This window comes from Corythoichthys intestinalis, chromosome 2 (assembly GCF_030265065.1).
Source record: "Corythoichthys intestinalis isolate RoL2023-P3 chromosome 2, ASM3026506v1, whole genome shotgun sequence".
In the NCBI taxonomy this organism is placed as follows: Eukaryota; Metazoa; Chordata; class Actinopteri; order Syngnathiformes; family Syngnathidae; genus Corythoichthys; species Corythoichthys intestinalis.
In genome coordinates this window covers 36,828,754-36,838,640 of record NC_080396.1, presented here as the reverse complement: position 1 = coordinate 36,838,640, position 9,887 = coordinate 36,828,754, and the positions used below count along the sequence as shown (strand labels likewise).

Below are 9,887 nucleotides of genomic sequence, written 5' to 3'. Positions count from 1 at the left end.
CAGTGTCAAGTAATCGTTCACCGATTGAAGTCGGATAAAGTCAATAACAATAAGCATTATTTTGACTGTGTATTTGGCTGACTAAAGAGGAAGATAATGGAGTGAATAGAATCCTAAAATGTGCCATTTGATGCCAGTGATCATAATAATGATAATAATAATGCTTCTGTTGACCGTAATAATAATAATAAAGATAATGTATTGTTATTAATAATTATGCAGTGGAAGAAAATGTATCAGTTGCCTGCTGTTGGGCTTAATAACAATAGTTATTTATCACTATTAGTATTACCAGTATTAATATTATTATGGATTGGATCATATCGTAAACTATACAATTTGCTGCTATTGTTCTTCTGCTGGTTTGGCAGTTTACATCTGGGGCAAAAAAAAAAGAAAAACGTTCATAGACAATGTAAGTAGAGCTTGGAAATTGACCAGACCTAGCGTGACCTGTGAGGACTAATTGTTTCCAGGACTTTGGAAACTGACCTGGAGCAGTGCTTAACAAGTAAACATTTAAACACAAATTGCCTTTTTAAGAAAACATTAATTCCCCACTTTTATGACACGCTTCTGCGGTGTCAGTGGAAACAAGGAGATAGCGGGTGTCCTAATGTTATATCCTTTTGTATGTGTGTGTCGGTGGTGATAATCAGTTCCAGGCGCAGAAGGTAGACTAGTATCATTTCATTTGAGTTGAAGAGCGAGTGCAGGAGCTTTGGTCCAGATGAGGGCACAGAGAGAAACTCTACTCCCCTCCCCAGTTGCCCTGAAGAGGCAGTTGAGGAAGGGGGCCGGGTGGGGCTGTAGGATTACTAGGCAGAGAGGTGCAGCTGTTTATTATTCCAATTCTATCTCTAACAGCTGAAAATTGGGGAATTAGGCAGCCGCTCTATGCAGTCCAGGGGATCAATGTGGTGGGGTTAAACCCCTGTGGCATGGCTCCACACTCAGACAGCGCTCACACATACACCCAGTGCAGAGGTCATCCCCAGAACTTAACAGACACATCAGATTTACCGCTCTGAAGTGATAAGACACTCACAGATTTAACAGGTCGCTGAGTAACATTAGACTGGGGTAATGGCTTGGCTGAAATGCAGCGAAACTTCCTCACCAGAGAGAAAGTTGCGTGTGAAGACATTCCGTCACACAGTGTGCAGGCGTCAATGTCGAACACTTCATAGTCACGTCCATGCATGTTGTTAATGTGCAGGGAGACACATGACAATCTGCACTCGGAAACATGAACTTTCCACGACATGCCTACATGCGATCTGAGGGAATGGAAACTGGTCTTTGGCCACATGGAGGTCACAAGTGCTGACAGGAGAATTCAGGACTCAAATCTGTTTTTATTACAGTCATCATGCATTGAATTACCTAGAGGCTTTTAAGGATAAAAATACCGAAAAGAAAAAAACATTACTTCCATAGACTTCATAATGATATTGACGGGACACGGGACGCGGGGGAGATTAATAGGCGGCCTATTTCCGTCAAAGCTGACCGAGTGGAAACATAGACAAATAGCTTTTTATGTTGAAAATTCTTGTGAATAAATGCTTAAATCCCTAAATTCTTTATAGATATGTACGTAAAACAGTCTCGCTTCTTTGTTAAAAGAGCAAAAAAAACAGGCAGTTAGCATTTTTTTACGTAAATATGTCGAATGGGCTGCTAGTCTTTAAGCCACTGTAGCGCTGCCTTATCACCACAAAGAGCTTTTTCCGTTGAAATTTCTTGTCAATAAATGCTTCAATCCCAGAATTCTTTATAGATATAGACGTAAAACAGTCTGGATTCTTGGTTAAAAGCAAAAAAAACATGCAGTTAGCATTTATTTTACGTAAATATTGCAAACTATGATGCCAATGCCGTAGCGGCTAATTTCTCCCATTGATTTTTTTCCCCTCACAACGTTTAAAAATGCATGCATGATACAAAAATATAATCATTACCTTGAATCCTCGAAAAAAATCACTGAGACAATCCTTCCTGTTTGTACGTGGTACAGCTTTCATACTTTTTCAACCTAAATCCGACGTTAGATGTGTTTGAGAATAACTCCTCTTGATGTGGGCAGGCCCCCTGCTTGAAGGCGTGGCGCAGTGTATGATGGAGGTGACCCGTCAATATGATTATGAAGTCTGTGCTAATTTCTTGGTATGCATTTGGCAGATGCTCTAACCAAGGGGTGTGCAAAAATTTTGAGTCTTGAGTTGTACACAATGGGTTCTAAAATTAAAGGGGCTCGACAAGGAATAGATGGATGACATGTTTGTCTGAAGTAATACAAATAAATCAATAGAGAAACTCACATTGAGTTTCAGTGGGAACAATGTTGTTGAGCTCCCTTTTGTGCCTGTGCATCCATGTGAGGACAGGAGTAGGTTTAGTTGTGGCGATTCTTCGGATAGATTTGAGTTCTTGGTTAGTTAATATTGATCTGTAATGGGCTTTGTTGATGTTTATGATGCTGCATGTCTGCTCATGCACACATTATGTGTGTTGCTGTGGGAGGAGCTGACATTTTGCAAACTTACTTGATGAAGCCTATTTCCCTAAATAATGTTACAGATGCATGTATTCGCTACGAGTAGGTGAGTTGAAAAATATGCCCTGTAGTCATCATTTCAAACATGCACTCCTGGTAAAATGATTTAAAGATCATATAATGTCACTTTAGTCAATGAATGATGAATATCTTTACACTACATTTTACAGTAAGGTCTTATTCTCCCATTCAGTAAAACTAATTACTTCTTATACATACTTTTTGTTCACGTGGAATTTTCAGACTTATGACAATGCAGAAGATGGAAATAGATGCAGAAACAAGGACCAGACTTGTGTACATAAATTTTGCTTGGCATCATAACATTAATAATTTAATCATTTACGCATTATCATTTTCATTAAATATCATTGAGCTGGAACACTGCAATTAAAGACTTGCAGCTCCTCTTTGATTATCACAATAAAATATTTAGTTAGCATTTTCTATGTGATTGTTCATTAGGTTGGGGGACCCATGCTCAAAATGATTGACATCATGAGCAGGGGGATATTGGAAGATAAAACCAAATTTGAAAGATTGCATCCACATTTTTTGAAGGGGTTCATCCAGATTTACAGACTGGAATAATCACAAGTGGTCAATTTTGTTCTTCATTTACAGAGGTTGGTTGGGAGCTCGCCACTCCTTGTTAACATGTTTTTGCGGTGTCCATCTCATACCCAATGTTGAGAGAACAAGGAGAAGCAGAGCGGGAAATGGCCCGGGTGTCTTTTCTGAAAGTGTCCAGCCCGTTAAAGAAAACCTGGACAAAGCAGAAGCCTGCTAAAAGCTGCCTGTTGTCCATCTAATCCTTGACGTGGCCCTGTCGCCATTGACGACGACTGCAAACAAAAGGCTCTTTCAGGAGTTGTTCTGTTCACTGACACAGTAACAGAACAACAATGAAAGAAGACACTTTGAGTCTGATTTACTAAAAGTTTGAAAAGATGGGTGCAAATTTGATTGCTCACGCAAACAGAAATGAAAGCTGTTCTAGACAAGACAGCTACAGGTATCTTAAGAGTCCTAAAATTCCGATTTTTAACATATATAATCTTGAAAACAGTTACACGAAGGAGTCATGTCACATCGCCAGACAAAACTTCTTTCAAATCCGCACTTCCTCATGCCTGAGTCATTTGATTTCAGTGCACTGTGGAACGTTGGTGCTTATGGAAGCCCAAAAGGGTAAAATTAAATAAACAAAGGCAACATTTTGAAATAAATACTCTTCAATAAATAACTGACAGATTGTGTGATATGGCCCTTAAGTTGTAAAATAAGGTAATATTATTATGAAAAACATTTTACAAGATAAAAAGCGTTTTTCACAAAGTACTTTTTTTTTCATAATGTCTTTTTCCACAATGGCCTTTTGATTTCTTTACGTTGTTTTCAAGCACAATGAAGCATGTGCTGTCAATCAAATACATACAGCGGAGTCAGTAAAAGCAGTGATCCCCAACCACCAGGCCGGGGACCGGTACTAGTCCTTTGTGCATTTGCTACCAGGCCGCAGAGAAAAAATAAATAATTTGTTAACGACTGCAGTTTGGCCTGTCCCTCTTGATTAATCCGACTAGAGATTTGTGTACGTCGCCCGCTAGTGTTTGGCCGCCATTACTGGCGTGTTTGCACATCTAGAGCAGCCCAGCGTTAGTCAATGTAAACTGTGACGTTAGCTGCTTTTGGCTGTGTGCTGCGGTGGAGACGTCTTTGGATAGTTTATTAAGGGGAAAAGGCCACCTGCTGAGCCAGAGGAGGAGCCTACAACCAAGTCCATTCTGCATTATATGCGGCTAAAAGCTAGCAGACGACGCAACAAAGGCGAATGCACTGAGAGTAGGCTTGCCACGCGTCCCTTGAAATACGGAATCGTTCCGTAATTGGGAATTAAAAGTTGCGTTCCGTATTGAACCAATACGAACTCAGTTTATTCCGTATTTCACAATTGTTCCATGGGTCGACCCCGCGCGACCCGTGGCTCCTGCGTGGCGGGCGGCGGTGCGCCCAGCCCATGCACGTCTGTCACACACAAACACACACCTGCGCTTATGAGTGACCACCAGTGTTGGGCACGTTACTTTAAAAAAGTAATTAGTTGAATTACTCACTACTTCTTCCAAAAAGTCACTGAGTTAGTAACTGAATTACTCTATAGTAAATGTAACTAGTTACCAGGGAAAGTGACTATTTCTGTTACTTTAAAAAGAACTTGTTGTATGTCAAAGAATTTGAAATTTTCTGAGCAGTATTCGAGTCAGTGGAATAGAGAAGAACAGACAGGTAGTTAACTTGTTAGGTGCTTCAGCAGATTTGAATTGCTTACCACAGATGTCGACAAAAGCTTTGCCCCGGGACATAAATTACACATTACATGCAGGTTCTTTTCTTTAATTTCGACAAACTTGAAATAGTGTCTATATCTCTACCTCTTAAAGGACAATTTTTCTTCTGAATGCTCTGCCATCCCAACCCTGTGCATCTGTTTTGCGTGTGTGTGTTTGCCGCACGCGCTGTTCCGTGTTGCTTGTGAAATCACCGGCTCTGATTGGCTTACCAAGACACATGACTCTAACCCTCAGCCAATCACAATCAATTCCATCGCATCTCTCGAGGGGCTGCATTCAGGTAGGCCCGTTTCCCGACAATTCACGTCACCTTCAAAGCGTCTGCCGTCCTCAAGATGGAAGCAGAATTATTGCTGGCTGACGGTGGGAGATGGGAACGAGGCTGGCATCAGGTGCAGCAAACACAGAAACGTTACCAAACTTTGGAAAGCATTGTCTAATTGAATGAGCAGGGACAAACAGCTTGGAGTCAGAAGTACGTGCGCTATTCTCGAACCTGAACGCACCTCAAGTCTTGGATGACAAATCAACAGAGCAGAGAGTCGACTCGACACGGCTGGTAGTTTCTTCAATTTATTCAGAGTAAGTAACGCACCGCGCAAAAAAGGTTGGGGACCACTGAGTTAAGGGATTGGCTGGATATGAATCTGGTTAGCTGTGCTAAAATTTGGTAGCATCACTTTCAGAATTACTCAGATAAGTTGCAAACTGGTTGCATAGTAATGAAAGGACTTTACCTCAGCCTGAGTGAGGAGTTAGGCAGCAGTATGTTTTTGATTAGATACTTCATGAAAGTCTACCTAACAGTTCATCGACGCTACCAAATGCTAAAAACCAGATGCTACCAAATGCTAGCGCGGCTAGCCAGACTCCACAATCCAGCCAATCACTTAACTGACTCCGCCTTATATATTTAATTGACATTGTGCTGAAAAACAACATTATGAAATAACAAGGCCATTGTGGAAAGAGGCATTAAAAAAAAAGTGTAAAACGCTTATTATCTTGAAAAATCTCATTGTGCTGAAAAACAAAATTATGAAAGAAAAAGGCCATTGTGGAAAAAGGCATTATGAAATTTAAGAAAAAAATGTGTGAAACGCTTTTTATCGTGTAAAATCTTTTTCATAATAATATTACCATATTTTACAACTTAAGGGCCATCCATCCATCCATCCATCCATCCATCCATCCATCCAGCCAGCCAGCCAGCCAGCCAGCCAGCCAGCCAGCCAGCCAGCCAGCCATCCATCATCTGCAACTTAATCCATGGTCAGGTCGTGGGGGCAGCAGCTTTAGCAGGGAAGCCCAGACTTCCCTCTCCCCAGCAACTCCAACCAGCTCCTCCTCCACTTGGGGCAGTATCTCATCCCCGACCCGGAGAGGGCATGCCACCCTTTTCCGACTGAGGACCATGGTCTTGGATTTAGAGGTGCTGATCTTCATCCCCACCGCTTCACGCTTGGCTGTGAACCGCTCCAGTAAGAATTGGAGATCATGGCTTGATGAAACTAACAACACCACATCATCTGCAAAAAGCAGAGATGCAATGCTGTCTCCACCAAACCGGACCCTTTCAACGCTTCGGCTGCACCTATAAATTCTGTCCATAAAGGTTATGAACAGAATCGGCAACAAAGAGAAACCTTTGCGAGGTCCAACCCTCACTGAGAATGAATCCGACCAAACTTTGGCACCGGTCGTACAGGGACCAAACAGCCCTTACCAGGGGGCTTGGTATCCTGTACTCCCGAAGCACCCCCTACAGGACTCCCCGAGGGACACGGTCGAACGCCTTCCCCGTATCCACAAAACACATGTAGACCGGTTGGCCCATCCACCGTCGAGGACCCTGCAGAGGGTGTAGAGCTGGTCCACTGCTCCACGGCTGGGACGAAAACCACAATGCTCCTCCTGAATCCAAGACTCGCCCTCACGACGGACCCTCCTCTCCAGCACCCTTACCAGGGAGGCTGAGGAGTGTGATCCCTCTATAAGTGGAACACACCCTCCGGTCCCCCTTGTTAAAAAGGGGGACCAACACCCCGGTCTGCCAGTCCAGAGGCACTGTCCCCGATGTCCAAGCGATGGTCTAGAGGTGTGTCAGCCACGACAGCCCCTCAACATTCAAAGCCATTAAGAACTCCGAGCAGATCTCATCCACTGAGGAGCTTTCCAACCACCTCAGTGACTTCGACCCCAGAGATAGGCGAGTCCACCTTGGAGTCCACAGACTCTGCTTCCTTAAAAGAAGGCGTATGGGTGGAATATGGCCCCTCCCACAGGTTGTTGAGATCATGGAAAGGGGGACCACATTTGTGTTCATCATCATAAGAGGCCTTTAGAGCCATGCCTCGTCTGGTCCCTCACCTAGGACCTGTTTGCCATGGGTGACCCTGCCAGGGGCATAGAGCCGCAGACAACACAGCTCCTAGGATCATTGGGACACGCAAACCCCTCCACCACGATAAGGTGACGACTCACAGAGGGGAATTTTAAGGCCAAATTACACAATTTTTCTGTTATTTATCAAAGTGGTATTTATTTAGACCCTTTTGAGGTGCTGGCCTCTTCTGAAGCCAGTTTTGTTTGTGCTGTCCCATGTTTGTTATCCCATATTACCCAGGTTCCGCTGGTAGAAGTTACTCATATTTTACATGAATTCAAGGCAAGTTAAATTAAACAAAACCTTGCCTTTTTATGGTTATCGGTTTGCCAATATTATTGGAGTGATGATTTCTTGTAAGCATCTATACATCATCTAACACTTGCTCAAACCTATTCTTGCTCTTTTAGCACTGCTTAAATGTTCCATCGTGAAAACCATCAGTGTCACGAAAAATGCAAAAGTTCTATTTCATCCCTGCTGACCGCCAGAGGCGGTGCTGAAAGCACTGAATGATCCCTTCGCGCATGCGCAGTGCGAGTATTAATACCAACGATGTCACCTGTGACCCCAGGTTGACCCCCTGCAAAGGTATAACTTCCGGTGTCAACCTAGATGCAGTCCCTTTTTTCTTCTCGCGTGGCAGTTGCTACCTTGTTGTTTGTGTCGTGTAAAGCCTTCTTGACTGTGTGTCGGAGCTGCGAGTTGGATTCGCCCTCCTTAGGCTGCGTCACTTTGTAAGCGATCCGGCCATGTGGAGTCTATGTTCTTCCTCGTTGGAGCGAATGACTGCCCGGGCCGCTGCCTGCCCGTGCCGGTGATGGCTTCGTTTGCGATCCCCCTCCCGGCTGAGGGCGTTGGGTGAGTGATCCTGGCTGGCTCACCGCTGCGTGGCCGCCGGCTGCGTTCGCCTGTTTGTTTTTCCCCGCCAGCGCGTGTTCCGGGGCCGGCGCTGTCGACCGCTTGCTGGCTCACCGCTTGCGTGGCCGCCGCCGGCCCATGCCGCCGGCAGGCCGTGCCGGGGCCGTGCCGGGGCCGGCTTCGTTTGTGATCCCGGCTGGCTTACCGCTGCGTGGCCGCCGGCTGCGTTCACCTGTTTGTTTTTTCACCGCCGGCGTGTGTGCCGGGGGCGGGGCGGTCGTCCGCCTCACTGGTTGCTGTGGCCACTTGCTTGGCCTTTTAGCTGTGCGCGGGCTTTCATGGCGTTACCTCGATTCCCATTGCGTCTGGCGGTTGGTGTCGTGGGTTCACGATCTCGCTAGACTGGCTGCGCTTGCTGTGCAGGTGGCGTTCACGCCGCCTTCCCTCAGCTGGCTTTCACGGTGTTTCGTCGCGTCCCATCGCTTCTTGCGATCGGCGTCGTGGGTTGGCTGTCTCGCTAGACTGGCTGCACTTGCTGTGCAGGTCGCGTTCGCGCCGCCTTCCCTCAGCTTGCTTTCGCGGTGTTTCGTCGTGTCCCGTTGCTTCTTGCGATCGGCGTCGTGGGTTGGCTATCTCGCTAGCCTGGCCGCGCTTGCTGTGCAGGTCGCGTTCTCGCCGCCTTCCCTCAGCTTGCTTTCGCGGTGTTTCGTCGTGTCCCGTTGCTTCTTGCGATCCGCGTCGTGGGTTGGCTATCTCGCTAGCCTGGCCGCGCTTGCTGTGCAGGTCGCGTTCTCGTCGCCTTCCCTCAGCTTGCTTCGCGGTGTTTCGTCGTGTCCCGTCGCTTCTTGCGATCGGTGTCGTGGATTGGCTATCTCGCTAGCCTGGCGGCGCTTGCTGTGCAGGTCGCGTTCTCGCCGCCTTCTCTCAGCTTGCTTTCGCGGTGTTTCGTCGTGTCCCGTCGCTTCTTGCGATCGGTGTCGTGGGCTGGCTATCTCGCTAGCTTGGCCGCGCTTGCTGTGCAGGTCGCGTTCGCGCCGCCTTCCCTCAGCCGGCTTTCGCGGTGTTTCGTCGAGTCCCGTCACTTCTTGGGATCGGCGTCGTGGGTTGGCCATCTCGCTAGCCTGGCTGCGCTTGCTGTGCAGGTGGCGTTCGCGCCCCCTTCCCTCAGCTGTCGTCAACGCCCCGTGGAGGGCTCTCCCTGTGTGTGCATGAGGCTCCCTCCTCGGGTCGTGTGACGCCCCGGACCGGTGCTCGGCTTGCCGTGACCTGTCTGACGTTTCTTGCATGGGGTTCGCAGCTGTGGGCTTGCTCCGGTGTGGCTTCCTCCCTATCCGTTGCCCATTGTCCAGGGGCGGTACTGGCTTCCGCACTGGCGGGGGCCTGGGCCCCCTTCGATGTCGCGACCCCCCCCCCCCCGTTTGTGCTCAGGGTCGCGTTCTCTTATGCGTCGCTGCCCTTTGTCGTTTGTGGGCGCCTAGGGTGCCGTGGTACGTCGGCTCCTGCGTCCGCCCGGAATCTGGTGGGGCGGGGGGCGACCGGCTGCTTGCCTCTGGTGTCGGGCAGCCTTTTGCGGCCTGGACAGCATGGTGGGTGTTGGCCTTGCCATTGCGTCCCTCATTGTACCCTGGAGGGTGTTTTCGTCCTGTCGTGCGATGCCATCAGCCTGGCTGCGTGCGTCAGTGCTTGCCTGGCTCGCCTTATTCTGGCCCCTCGGCGCCCTGGCCAA

At 47.3% G+C, this 9,887-nt stretch overlaps 1 protein-coding gene across 1 annotated transcript; it reads right to left on the bottom strand.

The window, feature by feature from the left end:
- Positions 1-8,910: 8,910 nt before the first annotated feature.
- Positions 8,911-9,447, bottom strand: LOC130929391 (octapeptide-repeat protein T2-like). The gene has a single exon (XM_057856497.1). The coding sequence runs from the start codon at positions 9,445-9,447 to the stop codon at positions 8,911-8,913; it is 537 nt and encodes a 178-aa protein (XP_057712480.1).
- Positions 9,448-9,887: the final 440 nt, after the last annotated feature.

Excerpts from the sequence above, each read along its gene's own strand:
- LOC130929391 (XM_057856497.1), bottom strand. The coding sequence starts at position 9,447 with ATGCAAGAAACGTCAGACAGGTCACGGCAAGCCGAGCACCGGTCCGGG.